The sequence below is a fragment of the Anticarsia gemmatalis genome, chromosome 2 (genome assembly GCF_050436995.1).
Source record: "Anticarsia gemmatalis isolate Benzon Research Colony breed Stoneville strain chromosome 2, ilAntGemm2 primary, whole genome shotgun sequence".
Lineage (NCBI taxonomy): Eukaryota > Metazoa > Arthropoda > Insecta > Lepidoptera > Erebidae > Anticarsia > Anticarsia gemmatalis.
In genome coordinates, this window is record NC_134746.1 from 5443152 (window position 1) to 5465448 (window position 22297).

At 34.1% G+C, this 22297-nt stretch overlaps 5 protein-coding genes across 7 annotated transcripts in view; 3 read left to right on the forward strand and 2 right to left on the reverse strand.

Annotated features, from left to right (window-relative positions):
- Positions 1-1216: 1216 nt before the first annotated feature.
- Positions 1217-3209, forward strand: LOC142980707 (uncharacterized). The gene is made up of 2 exons (XM_076126248.1): positions 1217-1456; positions 1809-3209. Exon 2 carries the CDS (start codon positions 1813-1815, stop codon positions 2947-2949), a length of 1137 nt encoding a protein of 378 aa, XP_075982363.1. The 5' UTR covers positions 1217-1456; positions 1809-1812; the 3' UTR covers positions 2950-3209.
- Positions 3210-3470: 261 nt separating this feature from the next.
- On the reverse strand, positions 3471-4762 carry LOC142986258 (glycerophosphodiester phosphodiesterase, periplasmic-like). The gene has a single exon (XM_076134660.1). It carries the CDS (start codon positions 4659-4661, stop codon positions 3471-3473), a length of 1191 nt encoding a protein of 396 aa, XP_075990775.1. The 5' UTR covers positions 4662-4762.
- A 205-nt stretch (positions 4763-4967) lies between these two features.
- Uxs (UDP-xylose synthase) lies at positions 4968-15370 on the forward strand. Of its 3 annotated transcripts, none has more exons than XM_076126258.1 (9): positions 4968-5149; positions 5470-5780; positions 7328-7507; positions 7755-7860; positions 8286-8399; positions 9810-9997; positions 12978-13110; positions 13456-13592; positions 15060-15370. In XM_076126258.1, the coding sequence occupies exons 1-9, from the start codon at positions 5089-5091 to the stop codon at positions 15168-15170; spliced, it is 1341 nt and encodes a 446-aa protein (XP_075982373.1). In that variant the 5' UTR covers positions 4968-5088; the 3' UTR covers positions 15171-15370. The 3 variants fall into 3 exon arrangements, with proteins under 3 accessions (XP_075982373.1, XP_075982381.1, XP_075982392.1); XM_076126266.1 differs by having other exon boundaries at positions 5500-5780; XM_076126277.1 differs by lacking the exon at positions 4968-5149 and adding an exon at positions 5276-5383.
- A 12-nt stretch (positions 15371-15382) lies between these two features.
- beta3GalTII (beta-1,3-galactosyltransferase 6) lies at positions 15383-18488 on the reverse strand. The gene is made up of 3 exons (XM_076126289.1): positions 17548-18488; positions 16860-17050; positions 15383-16561 (listed from the first exon to the last, which is right to left on the reverse strand). The coding sequence occupies exons 1-3, from the start codon at positions 18172-18174 to the stop codon at positions 16279-16281; spliced, it is 1101 nt and encodes a 366-aa protein (XP_075982404.1). The 5' UTR covers positions 18175-18488; the 3' UTR covers positions 15383-16278.
- Positions 18489-19296: 808 nt separating this feature from the next.
- The window catches only part of LOC142980733 (putative multidrug resistance-associated protein lethal(2)03659), a 36665-nt gene continuing 33664 nt past the window's right edge, over positions 19297-22297 (forward strand). The window contains exons 1-3 of the mRNA XM_076126298.1: positions 19297-19676; positions 19873-19960; positions 20217-20302. Of these exons, the coding sequence (XP_075982413.1) occupies positions 19884-19960; positions 20217-20302 (163 nt within the window). The 5' untranslated portion in view covers positions 19297-19676; positions 19873-19883. The remainder of the gene's footprint in view (positions 19677-19872; positions 19961-20216; positions 20303-22297) is intronic.

The following is a 22297-nucleotide window of genomic DNA, read 5'->3' on the forward strand; positions in this document are numbered from 1 at the left end:
CTGTATCTCACAAGACATTCATCAATTACTATTCACATAGTCAGGTCTCTATAATTTATTCTACTTGGCCACACTATCCCTGACTTGAACTGATATCTGAATTAACTTTATCTCAAGTGCATGTACAGTTACGTACAATTTCCATGCACTTTAATAAGTATTCTTATTACTTTTCAAATATGATTTACGATTTCAACTTTAGTCTGAAAATAATGAAGAATAATCTCTACAGACCCTGATAGAGCAAATATTTTTCGATGCTCCTGACAGCGCCATCTATGAGGTCAGCTAAGAACTAACGTATTTTCAAAGTTTAGTAATGCAGCGGATGCGCAGGCAACTTACTTTTTTGATTGTTATCTAAAGGGAAAACAAAAATCATTGCCGTTTCTTCGTTCTAATAGAGGTAAGAAATAATTTACAAATGTAAGTTTCAACTCCTATTTTTTAACAAAAATCATTGAAACAACTTATGTGTAAAATAATTAGGTACCATGTAAAAATCATAGCTATAATAAATAAACACATAATACATACCTACTCTTTATCTATCGTAAACAGCACCTAATGATTGTATAAACAAAGAGGTCCTTCGCTTTTCCTTCCCCGTTCGCTTACCTACGAAACACAATTTCCTAGACAAATAGATAAACCTATGGGAAGTATTATACTATATTAGACGTATTTATATTATTCTATATGATTTATCAATCAAGTAACAAGTAACTTGTGCTTTGTATTTCAAGTTAAACGAGGTTTATTTTCTGTAAACAGAGCATAATATTCGAACAAAAGACTCGTCCTTGTCCGCTACTGGTTTGTTGTGTACACTCACAATGCAAGTATCTGTACTACACGAATTTCTGCACCACGCATTTTGCGATGTTAAAAAAAAATTACCACATCTAATATTATTCTCTGGCCACCGCTTATTATAATATAAATATTTAAAATAAAGGAAAAATATAATTAAATCATTAGACACCAAAACTGTAATCCCCAATATAATATTATTATGTTCGTATATCTACTTAATTTAAATTTGGAGAGCTGCATTGTAAGACTTGAAAACAAAAAAATCAATAGATCATTTTTAATGACGCAAGAACGAAGATGCTGCCCACTGTACACTTAAGACAGGTATTTTACCTCATAACTCCACAGCCAAAATTTAATTACATAAAGCATTACAAAACTATTTAAAATCTCAGTCGGCAATTAGCTCGCGTTATTATCGTGCTATTGGTTCAGTATTAGAAAAAACATGCAGCACGTTCCATGACTTTTCCTGGTTCCTGGTTCCTTCCTAAGCGGTCATGGCCTATTCGTCTTATGGTCCAGTGCGTGTAGCGCTTTACCAATCGTCTGTACTTCGTCTACAATCGCCACTCGTCACCCGATCTCTGTATCTGTGTATATTGTAATTTTAACACCACGGACTTTGCATCGTACAAATGTAAGTATTTATATCTGTGTTAATTTAAAAAGTTAAAAATACTGCCTATATTTTTAAATTGCATTCCGTTTAACAAGTGTTTTCTTGTGACTCATTTATAATTGTCCTTATAAAGTAAGTTAAATAATAATAATAATTATGTAATATTTGAACCAATATTAAGAAAAATCATACAGATATCTTAGTGTTATCTGTGTCGCAGTGATAAGGAAAATCTCACAGTTTACAACAGTTGTTTTTCATAGTTACTTGTACCTTTGTGCGGAAGTTACTTGTACCTTTATATACAATAAACATTTTATTTTATTTGTCAGTAGTCTAGCGTATTTAATATAATCATAACGTGTTACAGTAAAATGAAGAAAGATTCAAGAACATGGGTGATTTTCCTCAGTGTTATGGCCTTGACGTCGGCTATACCAGCTGATTCAAATTCAATACCAACAGCAGAAACTACCAGACACGAACCTGATTCAGAGTTCTGTCAGCCGCTAGTGATAGGACACCGAGGTGCCAGCGGATATGTTCCAGAACACACCCTCGGTTCCTACTCTCTCGCTGTCGTTATGGGAGCCGACTACATCGAACCAGATCTAGTGATGACCAGTGATCACCAACTTGTAGCACGCCATGACAACGAACTGGGATTAACAACAGACGTCGCAAGCCGACCTGAATTCGCATCAAGACGTCAAACTAAAACAATTGACGGTAATGAATTAACCGGCTGGTTCACCGAAGATTTTACCCTTGCTGAACTCAAAACTTTACGTGCGATCGAACGTATTCCAGACATCAGACCGGGAAATGCAAGACTAAATGGCATATTCTTCATTCCTACATTCCAAGAGATCATTGACTTGGCAAAGGGCCTTGAAACCAGTCAGAAGAGAGTAATTGGTATCTATCCTGAGATCAAGCACAGCACTTATTTCCGTAAACTTGGATTACCGGTGGAACAGGCCTTAGTCGATATACTACACAAAAATGGATACGAAGGACGTCATGCACCTATCTATATTCAATCCTTTGAGGTGAACAACTTGAAAGAACTGAAAAATATGACTGATTTGCGACTATTGCAATTGTATGAGAGCGATAGGTCAATGCAGCCATTCGATCAAATTGATCAAGGCACCAACCTTACGTACGGTGACATGGCGACGCCGGAGGGACTGTCTGCTGTAGCTGTTTACGCCTACGCAGTGGGTCCGGATAAAAGCTTCATCATACCACGTGACGAAAATAACAGACTAGGCAACGCTACCAGTTTTGTGGATGATGCTCATGCGGCAGGATTAAAGGTACATCCGTACACCTTCCGTGCTGAAAATAACTTCTTACCAGCAGAGGCCATGAGTGAGGATGGGTTACCGAGTAGTATAGGCAACTTAACTCTTGAGATACAGGCTTATTTCGACGCTGGGATCGACGGCCTCTTCAGTGATCAACCTGACGTGCCTGCTCGTCTTCGAGGCCGCTGCTCAACGTAGACTGATACTTACTAGAGTCAGTAGAGTGTTAGGTTAATTTCTTTAAAATAAGCGTATTTTTATAATAATGTTCTCGGCGTGGCGAACCACGAAGAGATTGAAGAGACATGTCTCCAACTATTAGAATAATATAGACTATAGATAATAATATTATTTTGTAAGGATATGTATTGTTTTAGATTTAAATAATGGTACAAAGACTAAGTACAATTTTAACAATAGCCACATGGTTATTTTCCTGTAAATATAATCATTAAAAAAACTGTTCATAATTATTCGTATTATTTTTAAAATAAAATTATTGCGTGTATTCGTATACACAGGCGAATTCGGGTAGGTACATAACACACACGACCGGCAAAAGATCATGATGTGTATTTAAAGTATATATTTTTTATACTTATATCCGCCACTAGAAAACTAGCCACCGCATAGGTACCTACCTACTAAATAATAAGTAGGTATGTAGAATTTCATTAATATCATTGTATTAACTGTAACATTACAGCAATAGCTTACAATCACAACTGAGGATACTTTGAACAGGTATTTCTTAGGCGAACAGGAACATCGGGATGGTCACAAAATATTCCATCTATTCCAGTGGCGTAATACACTTGTAAGTACGCGGAGAAATTACCAAAGGTGGTCGGCTGACGGTCGCCGCTGATGTATTCTGCTGACAGAAAGTGATTTTCAGCTCGAAACGTATAAGCATACACTTTTAAGCCTACTTCATGCGCGTCATTCACAAAATTCGTCATCCTACCAAGTCTGTTGCTCTGGTCACGGGGAATAATATAGCTTTTATCAGGACCCACCGCATAAGCATATTTCGCAACCTCACTTAATTTATCAGGAGCTGCCATATCCCCATAAGTAAGATCAGCACCTTTCTGATATTGATCGAACGGCTGTAACGACGGATGATCGTACAGCTGCATGAGTCGGATCTGGGTAATATTCTTCAGTTCCTTCAAGGCATCTATCTCAAAACTCTGAATACACGCCGGCGCTTCGGATCCCTCGTAACCATTTTTATGCAAAATATCTACAACAAGTTGCTCTATTGGAAATCCCAGTGTGCGGAAATATAAACTGTGTTTGATCTCAGGATACAATCCGATTTTCCTTCCGTGAATTATTTCTAAACCTTTTGTCAAATCTATTATCTCTTGAAGCGTAGGTATTTGAAAAATGTGATCAAGTCTTGCATTCCCTGGTCGTATTTCAGGGAGAGACTCGATAGCTCGCAACGTTTTTAACTCGGGGAGGGTGAAATCTTCTGTAAACCAGCCATTTACTTTGGCTCCATCAACAGTTTTTGTTGTTCGACGTGAAGCAAATTCAGGGTGAAGGGCAATATCAGTGGTTAATCCTAATTCATTGTCATGTCGTGCTATCACTTGATGGTCGCTGGTTAAAACAAGATCAGGCTCAATGTAGTCGGTGCCCATCAATATTGCGAGGGCATAAGAACCGAGAGTATGTTCGGGGACATATCCCGAAGCTCCACGATGGGCAATCACTAGAGGGCGGCAAAACAGTGATTCGGATTGGATATTTGTTACTCCTGTGCTGAATAGAAGATTTGTTTGTTTTAGAATATGTTGAACTCTTACAAAATAAAAAACACATAAACGATTCATATTCTTAATAGTATAAAGCTTAGAACTAACATAATAATAAAAATACTGAACTCGACAGATCATTTGATTAAAGTTAAAATGACAAGAAGTAAGTAATAACACTGATAATAACAAAAAGGCTGGAAACCAAAAATACTCTGTGTGAGTCGTTTGTGTAATAAACAATTTATCAATACCACGTTAAAACAAATATCTATGCCGATAAAAAGCACATAATTTGCTATTGCTTATATCTGACACCTCTGAGAACTCGACTGGGCACAAAAAAGGAGAAAACGTCGTTGTTACTTTTATCTCAAAAGACTGAGCTTCAAAAACAATCTGTGAATGTTTCTTAAAAAAAACATTTTGACAGTCAGCTGGAAGTGACGCTGTCAAGAGGGATATGACATTAATTTACTATTTCAATTTTTCGCTAACACCACGTACAACATAAATTGTATTTAAAATTAGAAATGTGAGCAGTAAAATAATTACAGCAAACTCAGAAATGATAAGACAATCTCTGAAATTCAGAAAGACACTAACAGTCTTGGGCATATTCTGTTTATGTAAGTACAAGCTGGATTTTAGTTTACACAAATGCTTGCCGCATATTTGTATTGTTTTCCTAAACAAGTTGGTTTACGTTCTCACCGGGGCTTATGTGTAAACACTTGAGTACTTAGGATTTAGTACATTACTACAGTCGTGTTATTGCTTGTCGATAGTTGTAACAAACCATACTGAAGCGATATAACGTAGCGCTCTGTAAACTATTATGAAATTTAATTTTAAATATCAAGGTGTATGTTAATAAAATCGTATACGATTTATTCTCTTGGTAATTTATTGTTAATACAAATAAATAAACACTTGAATGTTATTTCAGTGCTTCTATTGTTCTTAATTCTTTCAAAAGATAACAGAGGGAATGGATTGCACCAAAGAGTGGATGATGTCCAGGAAGTAAATTATAGAGATTTTAATCAATTGACAAAGAAGGAGAAATATATAAATATAGAAGATATGGAGAAACAAATAGAGTCATTAAGTAAAGAGGAGAACACAAAGCGAGAGTTGCTTGAAGCAAAGACAAGAATAGAACAGTTAGAGAAGAAAATAGCCATTCTAGAAGGAAGAGTGCCACAGAAGTATCCTGATGTTAAGTTTTTGGGATATAAAGAAAGGAAGAGGATATTGGTGAGTTATATAACATTCATAACTATTAATTACTTAAAGTGATTTAGGACATGATGTACTTTTCTTTAGATGTGCTTTAAATATGACAAGTAGACGGAATATATAGGAATTAGGGAATATGATTAATTTCAAACAATTTCATTACCATATTGAACTCAAGTTATTTTCTTAAATTTCTAATGTCTTGACTCATAGCACCTTTCAAAAACTGTAGTAGAACATTAGCAATATTCATAAAATCAGTACAACTTAGTAGTCTTTACTCTTTGGTAACAATGTGTATTTAAAATGATATCTGTTGTATGATAACAAAGTATTGCCTCATGGTTTATCAGGTGTGAGTGAAGTAATCACTAAATAAGTAGCACTCAACATGACTGCTCCTTAGATGAGATAAAGGTTTATTTTTGTTTGTACATTTTTATAGGTCACAATTACTCAAACTCACAAGATTTTAATATTGACTACTATAAGTATTAATAACTAAAATAAATTTTACCCATTAATGTCCCACTGCTGGGCAACGGTCACCTCCCAGAAAGGGAAGGGTTAGGCATTGAGTCGAGTCCAGAGTCATTTCAATAAAAATATTGTGAATATGTCTTGCCACAAGAAGCTGAATGTAAGTTGGTAGAAAAGCCAAATAAAAAAAGCTTTGCAAATAATACAATTTTGTTCATGTTTGAATTCCATTTTGTAACTTGATATGCCAACGTAATTCATTTACATTAGGCAAAATAAGCTAGTTGTGTTCTTGAGTCCTTTTAGAGGGACCTACCTACTAAACCCCATGGAGATGAAGTGTGACTTACTGTCTATAAGAGAGGTATAATAGCATTATACTGAAGTGAAGAAGCAAATAAAATAATTGATTCCCAATAAAATCAAACTGTTAAGTTCAAGATTACATAATGGAAACATTAGAAGGTCAAGCCTCAACAAAAAACAACAAGCTAGAAAAACTACACAGATACATAATCAATAACTATAGTTTTTAGTAATAGTTTTTCTGTATTTTAAATAATAATTTTATTGAAGATAAAAAACTAAATTATGCTGAGTAATAGTTATGTGTGACATTTTCTTAAATGACACATTTGAATTGAAATGTTGTTATACAATTTTGATCAATGAATTTTAATTGATAGTACAGTGGCCTATCATACTTTAGTATAAAGTTGGACAAGTTTTATTTTGGACAAATTGACTCTTGCTTATCATAAAGTTTCATTAATTCATTCTATTTTTTTTATGCTCAGGGGTTAAGTTTTGAGAGAAAAAGTAGCTTGTATTGATCCCAGCTTGCGAATCCCAGATAGCTGTTAGTTATACGTACATATATAATATCACGCCTTTTTCCCATAGGGGTAGGCAGAGACCAAAGAATGCCACTTGGTATGATTCTTACAAACTGCCTTTTAATTATCTCCATACAAAATTAAGACCTGAGGCATACAAAACAGCCTTACTCTTTTCGGTATGAAGTAAATTATATCTATTTCATAGTTTTTAATCAGTGTAAAACTTAAAAAGTACTTACTTTTCAGGTGACAGGTGGCGCTGGGTTTGTAGGTTCGCATCTGGTCGATGTACTTATGACACAAGGCCATGAAGTCATTGTTGTGGACAACTTCTTCACTGGCCGCAAGCGAAACGTCGAACACTGGTTCGGACACCGGAACTTTGAAATGATACATCATGACATAGTTAACCCACTTTATGTAGAGGTAAATTTGATTATTTACTTATTATCCTGCGTGGTCCCACTTGCTCGTGCCCTTTTCGAAAAATAAAGTACCCTAAGTTTGATCCTGGGTTTTGTGCTATCACTATGCAAAATTGCATCAAAATCTGTTTAGCTGTTTAGCAGTAGAAGGGTTACGAAGTTAGTTATGTTTTCTCATTTATAATATTAGTTTGGGTTTAATTTGGCTGCTTTTAATAAATTATTGATATATTTTTGTGTGTTTTTAGGCAGATGAAATTTATCACTTAGCTAGTCCTGCGAGTCCACCACATTATATGCAAAATCCTGTTAAGACAATTAAGACTAATACATTAGGAACTATTAATATGTTAGGTAAGTAAAGTACCTTTTAATCATATACTACTAACTTTGTGGATTTTCATTGTAACAATATGATGGGAATTAAATGTCTTCATGCAGAAAAAAATCATATCTACAACCAGGTCGTAAACATCAAATTGTAATTTAAAGTGTCTTTTGCTGTACGATTTTGGTGCCTAACTTAGAAGTAGAATTTTGCACTAAGATTTTAACGTGATGATGACGATGGTAATTCTCTGCCATCGAATTCGGCCCCTTATTTAATTGACACTGATCAGCCCGGAGATGGCTTACGCCATTGTTGAGACGAAAGGAAACATTATTCGTGATAACAAAGACAAGAATATTTAACAAATTATTTACTATAACTTTGTTAAATATTCTTGTAGTAATAAAAATACTGTACCAATTACTGTAACATGTTAATTATATTTCAGGTTTAGCACGTCGCGTAGGCGCTAAGATACTAATTGCAAGTACGTCAGAAGTATATGGCGATCCAATGGTGCACCCACAACCTGAATCATATTGGGGACACGTTAATCCTATAGGTTGGTAAATAAGTATTAATTGTAGAGATATTAGACTTTATTCCCGTGGGAATGGAAGAATTAACACAGTCTCTGGATCCCTGGATTCACAATTGGTAATATTCGTTGTACGTAGGTACATAATATATTTGGCTCTCAACATTTGTTCTGAGTTTAGAGCATTGAGTCTCGCCATGTAGGTTTTGAGCTGTAAAAGATTTCGACTTCTTATCTTTGAAAGTACGGAGTCTTTGGTTTACCTACTGTGCCCCAAACTTTCTCACTCGCTTCTGATTATTACTTCTCTCCTTTAAATAAGAAAATGTTGCATATCATAAGGAGACTTCTTCATGTAATCATGCTATCATTCTTACACAAAAATATGTTTATATACCTGTGATTAGTGAGTCAGACAAACTCTTCAGATTTATTCTCTTTATTAGTACAGATTTCCATATAATAAAAACAAAACGGGCCTCAATCGTTAACATTTACTCGTATTTCTGGTCATTATCGTGACTTCACAAACTCGGTTGTCTGCTGCTTCGACCTTTCATAAAATAGAAAATGAGTCGACTTGTTTGCATACATTAAACATAATAGATATTAATTTCCATAGAGAACGTACCAGTTGTAGATAATATTCTATTGTTTTATTTTACTACTGTTTGACATTTGCATCTGTTTAATAAGTAAACAAAGAAAAAAAAATTTTGTTACACATTTTCAAAACAATTAGATTTTACTAACGTAAATAGTACTTAGTTATACCGATAGTACAAACTTTTTTTTTTTATGGGTTTAATCGCTTAGCGATTATATCACCCAATAAAGTTTAACAAAGAAATGTTACAAAACAACAAAAAAAATGTAAAAATGTAAAATGTTACATTTACAAAGAAATATTAAGATAAATGCAAGCAACCGTTAAATAAGTGTAACAAATGAGTTTTCATATTAGCGGTGGCATACTTACTTTGTACTAAGACGCCATTTCAAGTGCATTTGAAACAGTCGTGACAATACAGAATTAACACTGAAATAGATGCAAGTTACATTACATCTTTCTTGCTTTATTAGTATAAAATCTTTGTTAATATCCCTTTATTCGTTTCTTCTGACTGACTGACTGACAATGCGAATTTGGGGACTATGGAAAAGTGCCGTGGCCTATTAGATGATTAAATGCTTGGACTTCGGCCAAGAGGGCTCCCTTTTTAGGACAATGAAAAGGATTCAGATCTGATTCTACTATTTTGCTCTGCACTGCATATAAAAAATAATCATAAATTCATTTTCCTAACGCAAGTATATAATGAGAAAATTATATTAAACCCACATACAATTCAACTGTAGGCCTTGATACTACGCCAACAGAGACCGAGTTATACTCAGAAAAAAAGCTATTAAAAACCGTATAAATATTTCCAGGTCCACGTGCATGTTACGACGAAGGCAAGCGAGTGGCGGAGACGCTAGCGTATTCGTACGCTAAACAAGAGAAGGTGTCCGTCCGAGTGGCGCGGATATTCAACACGTACGGGCCGCGCATGCACGTCTCCGACGGACGCGTGGTCTCCAACTTCATCATGCAAGCTATACAGAATTTAACTATCACTGTAAGATTAATTTATTACCTTTTGATCATTGCTTAAATATGTTCTGATCACCTTAGTGGTCACCTTGTGTAGCCATTAACGAAGCATGGAATTCTTTACCTAGCAGCTTATAGACTAAAGCTTTTATTGCCTCGATTTCTGCTCAATGATCAAGTTTTCTAAGTTATGAGGAAACCACCTCCCCGAAATTTGGTTGGATCTTTCGAGAGACTACAAAATGAGGAAATTATTATCTTAATATTTTACAAGGCTTTATACGTAACAAAAACACAAGGAGTAGGGCTCTATCTAAACTATAGACTTTACCAGAAACTTTGTTTTTAACTCGCAAAAGCAGAAGTTAAATCTACAATCGTAAGATTTTATAACGCGTGATGATCACAGACATACAGTTCGGCTGTCCAAAACCAAAACCTAGCAAGGGACATTTTTACTCAAACACCTTTTCTTTAACCAATATTTCTAAAATTTTTTGCTGCGTCTTTTCCAAAAACACCTGTATTTCTATCTTATATAGAATCAAAGTTATGAACATGCTTAAACCTAGCAAGTGCCATTCGTACTCGGAGGTTACAAAATCAAAAAGCTAGTAAGTAATTTTTTCAAGTTCAAAATCCTATCAAGTACTATACATGCTAGGTTTTTGTATTTGCGAATTGAACTTACTAGGCTTTTGAATTTGGAATGGAGAATGTTAACAAATTTGGATTATTAGCTCTCCATATTCTCTGTTAAAAATAAAAAATACTAGTGAAAGAATTACTTTGATACGTCAATTAGTTTCCGATTTATAAGTAAAACAAGTTGTAACCGCACGAGTCGGTGTGACGTCATTGTACATTACGCTAAGTCTGGCTCACATAGTCTTTTTTAATAATATTTACTATTATTACACTTTAAATGTAATAAGCAGACGAAAACACAACAAAATACTGCATATGCTATTACATCTACGGCTGGAGACTTGATATTAAGCGGGACGCGGTCCGCGCGGCATGGTGTACTATGACGTCACGCTGTTAGCGGGACTCGATATTTTTTGAAACTTTGAATGCTTGTAAAATCAAAACTACTTGGTATTTTTGACTGAAACAAAAACTAGTTTGCATGTACATGTACAGGCTTTACTGAGTCAAAATTTCAAGCGATTTGGCATACCTAGTAACATTCTCCATTGGTATTTTACTAGGTTTTTAATCTTGGAAACGTCCCGTACTTTGTTTAAAAAACTACTGAGGTATATAGCAATAGTAAAAGCAAAAAAATAGTAAGTCACCATGCGGACCGCTGCGAATGTAAATAATGTTGTTTATTTTATTCTTAAATACAATACAAAATATTTGTTTGTCTGTCTGTTTGTCTGTCTGTCGGTCTATCTGTCTGCATATTCTTTATAGCTGACCCGTGCAACTTCGCTTGCGTCACATAAGAGAGAATGGGTCATGATTTTCCCCGTTTTTGTAACATTTTTGACTGGTACTCTGCGCCTATTGGTCGTTGCGTAATGATATATAGCCTATAACCTTTCTGGATATATGGGCTATCTAACACTGAAAGAATTTGTCAAATCGGACAGTAGTTCCTGAGATTAGCACGTTCAAACATACAGACAACAAACTCTTCAGCTGTATAATATTAGTATAGATAGTAAATATTATAGTATAGATAGAAACAAAAACTACTGGACGGATTTTAACGAAACTTGCTACAGTTATACTTTATACTCCTGGGCACGTCAAAATATACTATTCATCGCGCTATAATCAGTAGGAGTAGAGCAGTGAAAGGAAATGTTGAGAAAACGGGAGAAGTTACTTGATTTTTTAAGTTTCTGTCGCGTGTGCAGCCTCAATGGTTAATGCTACAGCGAAACCAGGTATAACGGACATTTCCGACTAATAAATATAAATGCGAAAGTTTGTGAGTATTTTTGTATGTATGTATGTTTGTTACTCTTTCACAGAAATACTACTGATCCGATTACGATGAAATTTGGTATGTAGGTAGTTGAAGACCCAGAATAACATAATATATAAGCTACTTTTTATCCCGGAGTTTCCCAGGGATCGAGATTTACACGGGGATGGTTCCAAGCGGACGTTTATAGAAACCAATTGAAAAACCTAGGTAGAGATGTTACTAGGTTTTTGCTATTGGTTAAACATCATACATATTTTAAAGTATCTAAAATGGTCATTTGTAAGGCACATAAAAATTGTCTAAATGCACTTATGTTAAATTTTACTATTCCACAAAGTAAAACAATTTATAATTATTCATTAGGAAACAAGACAGGAATAAAAAAGTAATTCTAATCCAAATGGCAATAGAAAATCTTTCAGGTCTTCTCCTGTATAATTAGGTCAGATGCACTTGCTAGGGTTTGGTTTTGGACAGCCGAGTTATTATAACAAACGATTATGATGTAACAAAGTAATACAAACTCCATTAACTAAACGAGCTAATTGTAGGAAGCTGGCGTCTTAATATCGCACGACGTATCAACGCTAGTTGCCACAGAGGTTAATTAACGCACGCCTTCCACTAATGGACTGCATTGCGATTATACTGATTTTATTGCGCTCAATGCCATGGATGGAAGGTATATGATATACCAAACGTATTTCATATACTAAGACTAAGGAAGCCTATGATTGCTATGAAGTTAAAATGAATGATGAATTATTATATTTTATTTATTGTTGAAAAGTATAATACTCAACCCGTAATGATTACTAAGTAAGATGAACTACTTTCATTTTTCGTTAATTTGTATGTTTATAAGAAGTCGTTATTTACCTACTTGTTTTTATATAAGAACCCTCAACTCATCTTAACGCAACTTACGCTTTAGCTACATTAGTATTATATTCAGAAATTAATTTTACGCTCACCAAATGATGTTAGAGACTGAGGAAGGGACTTACGAACACTACTTGCTTGTCCTTCATCGAATTTCATACTTAGCATATTTTTTCAGGTGTACGGCAATGGAAAGCAGACACGCTCATTCTGTTACGTATCGGACCTCGTCGACGGTCTGCTGGGGTTGATGGCTTCGTCCTACACGCTACCTGTCAACCTTGGCAACCCTGTAGAACATACTATAGAAGGTAAAAATACATACCTATCTCGACGTATCGCCGGTGCATGTTGTGTCTCAAAAATCAATGCTAGCAAAACGTTAACATCTTTGGTCTCTAACTTTATGCTTGTATAGTAACGCCGTTACCGCACTGCCTTTACTAAAGATAAGATGAGATGATGCTAAAGAATCGACATACTTATCATATTAAATTAATTAGGTTTGTTCAAAATCTTTAGTAGCCCTTTCCATCCGAGATTTGCCTGGTTCATCCGAGTCAGCGCGCAATGAGAAATTTTCCGACCATTCTTCCAGTGTATATAATAACCTCAAAATAACATTATAAGATCCCAAAATTGCTTTTGTTTTCCAGAATTCGCGATGATAATAAAGAATCTAGTCCCGGGGTGTCGCAGCACGGTGGCGACGGGCGCGGCCGTGGAGGACGACCCGCAGCGTCGCCGACCTGACATCACAATCGCTGAAGAGCACCTGCACTGGAAACCTAAAGTAAGTAACTAACCACCCATATGCCTACACGCATCTAGAACAAACATTACAGTAGCTTGTTATTGTCAGATTTAAAAAGTGCTAGTGAAAATGAGATCATCTGACTTTAGGCGATAGTAGCGCCATCTGTGGGTAGGTACTGTTCTACCAAATATATCGACATAATAATATATTAGGTCGGGGAAAAAGTCTTTTCGCATTATAGTATGTATGAACTTGTAATAAAATCTCTTTGGCTTCAAGAATCACAAATGAGTACATGGCTCATTAGATTTCTTTCAGTGAGCTCGTGAGGTACCCAAATATCGAGCCTTTTTGTGTAGAGAAAAGATTTTATTACTAGTTCATACATGATACTATAATGCGAAAAGTCTTTTTCCCCGACCTAATAGATCAATCAACTATGTATACGTCAATGTACTTTATATTGCTTTTTGTACGCGGAATGCAAGATATTGAGTATTTAATCCGGAAAGCTTATTTAAAGGATGTTATTCATTTATTATCATTATCGGCCATCGTTTTTTTATATCCATTGACACTTTTATTTTGTTGAACGATATTTTTTTGTGATTACGATCGAAAAGTACACTCAATTACGGCTGAAACTGCGACAAACACTGATTTTACTCTTATATGTATACATTTTATGCATGGAAATACAAACATACATAAACCATATTTCAAAAGGCTAAAGCGATTTAAGTTTCATGGTGTGAAAGGGATAGTGCTATATAAAACCTATAGCTTCATCTCATTATTTCCCAGTTCTCAACACTAACCATGAAATGCCGTACATATTTTGACTTCAGCACTTGTCATAAAAAGGAGGTTGGTCTAACGACATCATTCGACAGTTGTACTATAATAACTTATCATATTACCTGTGTTTATCTTGTAACGTGTTATCGTACAACGGTAGTAACGATACCGGTACATTTCCTGCTATTAATTTGGTTGCGATAACGTCGGTATTTCTTAGCAAAGTTGGCTTATTCGTATTTCCGGCGCAATGTTGAGGAAAAGGTCTTCACGATAACTTCTATTAAAATCCTATAAAAAGACTCGGTTTCATCACTTCTTAAAATCTATCAGATAACTTATCTGATGGAATATTAGCAGTTGTTTTCATACAATTCCTGGCACTTTATTTGGTCGATAAGTTATCTGACATTTATGTAGTATATCTTAGAGAAAAGGCGAAATATTTATCAACTGGTCCTTATAATTTGTTTGTGTTGCCAGTTGAAATTAAATTCTTCATCCTGTTGCCATCATTTTAATTTCCAAGTTTTTTTTTTTTTTTATTCTAGTTACATTAAATTTAGGGACTTTTATCTATATATAGATATGCCAGTCCCATTGTGACCATCACGAACAAGCAGCATCCTTACATAACTAATTTGATATGTATATGCAAATTTCTAAGTTAATTCAGTAAAAAGTAAAATTCTCTTCTCTTTTCAGGTTTCATTACAAGATGGTTTGCAGCGAACCATCGACTATTTTAAAGAAGAGTTGTCAAGGACAACATTTTATAATAATCAAACCTACATGGACATGAAAAGCCATCATTAAATAGTTATAAATTTTGAATCTGTTTATATGTGATATTTGGGTGCCTGTGAGAGTCTGTGGATAGCAAAAAAAGCTATTTTTTTGTTATCCATATCGTAATGTTATCATGGTTACCCTTAAATGACAAAAATGTGTTGTATATTCTAATTTATATTCGTTTGTTTACAATAAAAGTGCACATTTCACGCAATGTTCGAAAATAGTTTTATTTATTGTTTTTAAAGTAGATGTACAAATGACTAGAGATTTCTGGCTGAGAAACTAGAATGTTTTACTTATTAGAGATTTTATATAAAATTAGACAACACTGATTAAAATAATGGTTTATAACAAATCTTATGTTTCATATTGCAATGGATTTTACATAAATTGTATATTAAAACTGATCCGAAATTGTCATTCTTTGATCTTAATTTATTTTGTAACACATTTAGAACTGAGATTTTTTAAGAAAATAATCTAGTAAATTTATATCTCAGAATAGTAGATATTTTATCTGAAATTATGATTAATGTATTTAAAATATTATTTTACTTACATTTAAAGAAATTATAAATTGGTATAGTAGCATACTAAGTACCTAGAAAAGCTTACTTAAAATAACAACAATCCGCAATACTGGAAATGAATTACGATATTACACTGAACACAACAACGGGAATGTATCCCATGGAATCATTGATGAGGTTAATGGGACAGTCTAAAACAGTTCATTCCGAATTTCTAGCAATCTATGAGTTAGAATTATCTAGCTTTCAACCGGGAACATTATGCTTAAAGTTATCAAACACTTCTGAGTGTTGTTTTGCTGCTGATGTGAGCACTTACACTATTCGCAAAATTGCTTCTACTGATTGCAGATTTCAATATATGACTACAGAGCCACAGACTTGTGAAACAAGGAGTCTAGCCACTGCCGGAAGCAAAATACCGCCTATTCAAAACTCTGGTGCACGTTAAATAAGTGCTAATTATAATAACTGTGGTGGAGATTTCACAGAGAAAATGGATGTGCCTGTCTTCATCAACTTGACACATAGTGTAGCAACTAGGAAACCATGTCCTCTTATTTGAATAGACTCAGAAGTCAGACTACAAACAACAGTTTCTAATTACCTAACCTACAACACATACTAGGCAAAACATCCCATTTATACAAATAAGATTTCCTTACAATATTTTCAGTCTTACATAGTTTTTCACCGTGAGTGTGTACCAATGTCTTGTATAATTGGAACATGTCACTTGGTAATTGTTTGTGTCGTACAAGCATTTGTGTGGTACAACCTCGGGACTTCCACTCAGTATCGAATCTGATGTCGTGAACTCGGTTCATGCCGTCCAATGCAGCGGTCCACACGCCCATGGAGACATCTTCTGAATTGTAATGTCTGAAAGTAATATATTTATAGTTAAAAAATAGAATGGAGAGAATGAGAAAAATTGCTCTTTGCATATTGTAAGGCGTCTAGAATGGGTAAATTACTTCAAATGTACTGTTAGTGTGAACACATAAACGAAAGAAAAATTTAAATATTCCACAGGACTTCTTGATCAGGTTATGCCTCAATCTCAAAGTTAAAGCTTTAATTTGTATTAAAACTTTAAGTTAAATTACCTACAACATCTAGGTACAACAAAAAGGAAGCAAAAAGCTTTAAAATAAATACTTTAAATGCTGTAGCTTACCCCAAAATATCAGCATTTCTTCCGACATAGTCAACAATGCTTTGTGATATGACATAGCCACCACCTAGTGCGTATGGCAAGTAATTGTCACAGAGAAACCAGTCCTTCTCCTGCCACTTTCCGTTCAAGTAGACACGAGCTCTTCCGTCAAAGTAGCCCCAATATAGGCCTTTGTATGAAGGAAGATCTTTCTAGTAAAACAAAAAAGTCTCTTAGAGTTCTATAAGTTACAAAAAGAATCCCACACCTAGACACATAGATTTGTGTAAGTCTAAGATTTATAAAATTTATTGTTTATTTATTTCTTAAAAATCTGTTCAGTAGTTTTGTCATAATTGACTACATCCAAACTTTTACTATTACAATATTAGTAAAATTTTACAATGTTAGATTGTAGACACATTATTGCATGCTAAAATCCTTTTCTAACTCTCTATAACAAAAAATTGCCAAAGAATGAAAAATAAAATGAATAGTATTAGATGTTATTTGGCAGGATTCCACAGAAAATGTAATATTGTTTGATGTGATCTTTGCTGTTATTTTTAACCAATGACAAAGGTACTGTGTATTTCAAACCTATTATCATTATAATATATTTTGTCTATCTTAGAAAGATTAAAATTGCTAACATATTGTGCAAGCGTTATTTATTAGTAGGTAGTTGTTTTTTTAAAAGGATAGTTACCTTGTAAGTGACATATTCACTTATTTCATGAGCATTCATTTCAGGTGCATAAGCTTCCAAATCTTTTATTATCAAATCTACCCTAACAAAAGAGTCATCATCACATTTGATCAAATATTTTAATTTCTTCAAATTTTCTCTCAACCACTTCAAGGAATGCAACATTTTCACTGCTAAGTTCTTATAACTATCTTCAAAACTGTCTAGTAACAGTAGGTCACCACTTCTGTTGTTCTCTGAGTTTAGTCGTAGTATACTCAGTTCACTGAGTCCTTGCGTGCCTACTACAAAATAAAACTTTATGAAGTCTTGTTTGACATGGTGTTCTGTCCAAGTATGGTTCCATTTGTAGAGCTTTTCACCATTCTCCACAAATATATTGTTAGCAAACTTCATCCATGTAGCTCTAATGGCATCCCTCTTTGCTTCATTGTCCGGCCCACTCAGCACAATTACTGCATATTCAACTTTATTTAATGAGCTATCTGATACACTTAGTTCTTTGGCGGCAAGGGCGTCGGCACATTCGAGTCGTAATAAACTCAAAGTTATCCCACAGCCAATATAAAAAAAGAAAATACTGGCCAAAATCATACTTCTGTATCTTCTTAAAAAAGACACGAACATTTTATTTTTGTGCAATACGCCTAAAGCATTTTAATCAATAGTTACTGCACTGTCTGTAACTACTTTATAACAAACTAAAAAAGTTAGATTTCACTAGGAGTCCCTCTTTTTTCGGTTTATAATTTGTAAGCTCACTTGTTTGTCTATATGGCTGTTATTGTTTATGTCTTACCCTCCACCGCGATTTAGAAGTAGAGTAGAACTTTAATACAGCACCGAAAAAAGATAAATAAAAACACTGTTTTGAATTTATATATCTAAAGATATGAAGAAGGACTGCGGCTTGCCTTGGAATTTATTATTATAACTGTCAGTTGTCACCTGCTGCTACTGTCAGTCAAATGTCAATACTTTAATGACGTTGCCGTTGGAGTTTGGTAACGTGCATTTAAAGCCTGTTGTTTACATAAATCCAACAGCAGCAATTATTCAATGCAAGGAAAATACCGTAGTTTATACACTTTTAAATCGTATTACATAATATTCTGCCAAATCTAATCATTGTCTTAAAATTAATAAATTTAATTGAAATGTGTATTTTTTTGACTGCATCCAACTACAACAACAACTTTATCGAAACGCATACCATATGTAATGAACAGTTTACCTGTGGACATCGCAACAGAAAGAAATAAAAATAAGTTTTCTAAAAAATTAAAAAAGTATCTACTTAGTAGTTTATAAATATCTATAAACATACATACAAATATACATGTATAAAACACAAGCTACTGAACCATATAATATTACTCTTATACATACAATATAAATACATTATAATACATAAACTTATAATATATAATCAAAGCTCTTATACAATATATACATATATGTACATCTTAAGTACTGCTATAATTAAATGAGACTCGACCGTGTCCACAGACAAACTGTCCAAACAGTTTTGTGGACCATAAGTATAAATTTCATGTAAGAAACACTGTTTTAATAATAATAAATAAATAAATAAAATAATAAATAACAACAGTTATTCCGGTTATATAAATTTCGTGGACATTAACTTTAGTTAGACTATCTAGAATATAAAGCAACGTCAAACGTTACCAAATGTCAAACTAGTGTCATTTCGTTTTGTCGAATCAAAATTGTCAATCGGATTCATTCATACATTTTTATCAGTAAAAAAATTGCGGTGGTCGTGAATAGATGTGGATTTCATGATGATATACGAAATACATAGAACGTGTTATTTGCAAAAGTGAATTATTTTTAATAAAGTGGTTTTTGTTATTTACTTTGATGATTTTGTTAGAAACTTTATAGAGGAATTTATTCACCAGTGATTTATTATCAGAATTTGCCGAATGCTGTAGCAAAAAAATACCTGGTGTGGGTATAAAATAAAACAGCGAGTACCTAGTTAGTGCACATTGTCAATTCGCTATAAAATCGTGTCAGAGTGGAACTGTGTACCGGTACACAGGTCATGCATCTTGTTGTCATATAAGGTTACCATACCATACCGTCCGTTGAAGACTGCTAAAGTAAGTATTTATAGCTTACCATGAACAGTTGTTTTAGAAAGAACACGTAAGAAATCACATTGTTTCGTAATATGATCGTAATTGCTTACGTTTAATTTTATATTGTTTAACTATTTAAACTTTTGAGAATTACCAGTGAATGCAAAAAGTAGCCTTGTGATAATCTATCTTTCGTAAGCTGAGATTTTCTTTGCAGGTACTTATATCATGGAGTCAATAAAGAAAAAAGGCCGCCCGCCGCATCCTAGGGCCAAAGCGAACCCGCTCTCAGCACTTACTTTTGCGTAAGTTAGCCATTCATAACTTACTAGACAACTTCTTGCTTTCGTACTCTTGCGCTTGTTACAATGTCATACCTACGTATGTTGTAATTCTAGACTGTCTCATACAATCACTGTCTACCCTGTCTGTCTAAGCTGTCCTATTCTGTAGTAAGACAAAATTCACATGTAACTGTATGTAAGTAATTTAAGGTTAATTAGATTCTAATCACGAGTATGAGTTTCAATAGTGTCCTAATAATGTATTCCGTGTTTTTAGATGGACGTTGCCCATATTTTGGGGCGGCGTCAAGAAGGAAATGGATGAACAAGATCTGTATGAACCATTAGAAGAGCACTCATCAGGTAAGAAAAGTTATCGTAATTTTTTCAACAAACTAAGAAGGTAGGTTACCTTTTTGTACTTTTCTTGGCAAATCAAATGTTCCAAATTCTTCATTATCGTAAGTTTCGAACACCCACCCCAAGGAACTTACAGTTCCTAGGCCTTAAATTGACTCCTGAATGTCGGTCCGGGAATTACAATAACAATGTTCGATGTCTTTAACAATCAAAATTATTTCAAGTAATTTTAGCTCTGTTTGGTTTACCCCAGAATTTCCATAACCACACCCTTGTAAAATGGGGAACTACGGTATTTTTCCCAAACGAAACTAAGGCGTACTTTACGAAACCGACCTTACCCACCGAAACCTTACGAAAATCCTGGGATTCCCGGTAGCCCGGAATTTTGTGTTTTGCAATATAACAGTTACAAGCTGTTTATCATACATGTACTGTTTATAAGTACTTAAATAAATTGTTTAGGAACACTATAGTTCTTATGTAGGTCCTTGTCGATAAAAGCTAGTTGCGGGTCGATTAACTTAAAACTTATTTTTTCAATACTCGTCTTCGTCTTGATGTCAGCAAGGACTCCCAATTAGCAACTTAAACAAAGTAATAAACAGAAAAGTAACTGTATAGATTATAACTGATTGTAACGGTACTCGTGAATACTGCAGAATACTGCCAGATTTAGGGTTTCTTAAAAATAACATTAACTCTTCGTCATACACAATCTTGGGCAAGTCTACTTATAACTAGCCTTATAAGTAGACTTGCCCAAGATTGTGTATGACAAACATCGTATACTTTATTGAGGAGCGATTTCCTTCTTACTGCAATAGAAAATCGTCAGCGAAAGTAGAAGTTCTCGGTACTCAATAGTACTGCCTGAAGATAATCGCGCTTTTAATCATCGCATCAAGTTTGCGACAGATTTGGCAGTAAACTTAAACAAGTAATTTTAAGACGAGAAAAAACGAAATGGCTTGAATCACAATGTAGAATTACTTAGCTTGATAAAATTCTGCGTGAAATAAAGAAAAGACAAAGTCCTCGTACTTCTTAATTGAGGTATAATAAGTTAAACACTGAAACCGTGCGTGGCCACTCAATGAATAATCTATTTAACGAGCCAAAGACAGCGAGTGCGGACAGGCGGAAAATAGTATTAGCATAAATAAGTACCTTGTAATAATGATTGATTAAACAATTACCGTAATATAATAGCTATAGGTACTATAAATTATATTATTGAATGAAAAGTGGCATTTATAGTTCCTAACTTAAATGATTCGTGATCGATGAATCTAAGTTTAAATGATTAAAAATGGTCAAAACATGTATCGTATTTTAAAGTATTGTTCAGATAGATAAATCACAAACCACCTTTCGATTCAATGGCCAGGTTTTATCGACTTAGGTATCTTAAAAATTATGTTTAATGCGGTCTAATAAATTGACTCCTCCAAGTTTTGCGGTCAATTACCCCTATCAAACTAAAAAATGCAAAAAAAGTTCTTCTACGTCAAGAAAAAAAACACACTGCCATAACATTTTGTAGTTCCTTAAAACAGCAAACAAAAAAAAACATTTAAAACTTAAAAAATACGATGTACTTAATTAAAATCGATATAATATTTTTTCAACAGTCTCGTTTGTAACTTCCCAGAAAATTACCGTTCAAACAAAGTTCCCATTGAGTTGTAAGTTAACAAGGCTAAACGCATTAATAAAATTCTTTACAATAGTCATAAGGACCGAATATTTAGCACTGCTTTACACAATGATACACTCATCATCACATCTGTTTAATTGTGAAAACTCGAGTCTTTAAACTCCTAAATTTGTATGACTTTATGAGACACCAAGCTTAAAAACATACAACTTTGAGATTTAAGAGATTTGAAAGAAAACTATTATCTCAACTTAACGATAATAGGTATGTCAGCTCTTTTTATTCTCGGATTTTTATGCGCTCGACTAGTGCTGGGCTTTCTTCCTACATATGTCGCC

Bases quoted from the DNA above. Each gene is read 5' to 3' on its own strand.
- LOC142980707 (XM_076126248.1), top strand. From the start codon at position 1,813: ATGAAGAAAGATTCAAGAACATGGGTGATTTTCCTCAGTGTTATGGCC.
- LOC142986258 (XM_076134660.1), bottom strand. From the start codon at position 4,661: ATGATCTGTCGAGTTCAGTATTTTTATTATTATGTTAGTTCTAAGCTT.
- Uxs (XM_076126258.1), top strand. From the start codon at position 5,089: ATGATAAGACAATCTCTGAAATTCAGAAAGACACTAACAGTCTTGGGC. The intron at 9,998-12,977 runs GTAAGATTAATT...ATATTTTTTCAG, and splicing joins TACAGAATTTAACTATCACT to GTGTACGGCAATGGAAAGCA. The intron at 13,111-13,455 runs GTAAAAATACAT...TTTGTTTTCCAG, and splicing joins TGTAGAACATACTATAGAAG to AATTCGCGATGATAATAAAG.
- beta3GalTII (XM_076126289.1), bottom strand. From the start codon at position 18,174: ATGTTCGTGTCTTTTTTAAGAAGATACAGAAGTATGATTTTGGCCAGT. The intron at 17,051-17,547 runs GTAACTATCCTT...TTGTTTTACTAG, and splicing joins GTGAATATGTCACTTACAAG to AAAGATCTTCCTTCATACAA. The intron at 16,562-16,859 runs GTAAGCTACAGC...TATTACTTTCAG, and splicing joins AGAAATGCTGATATTTTGGG to ACATTACAATTCAGAAGATG.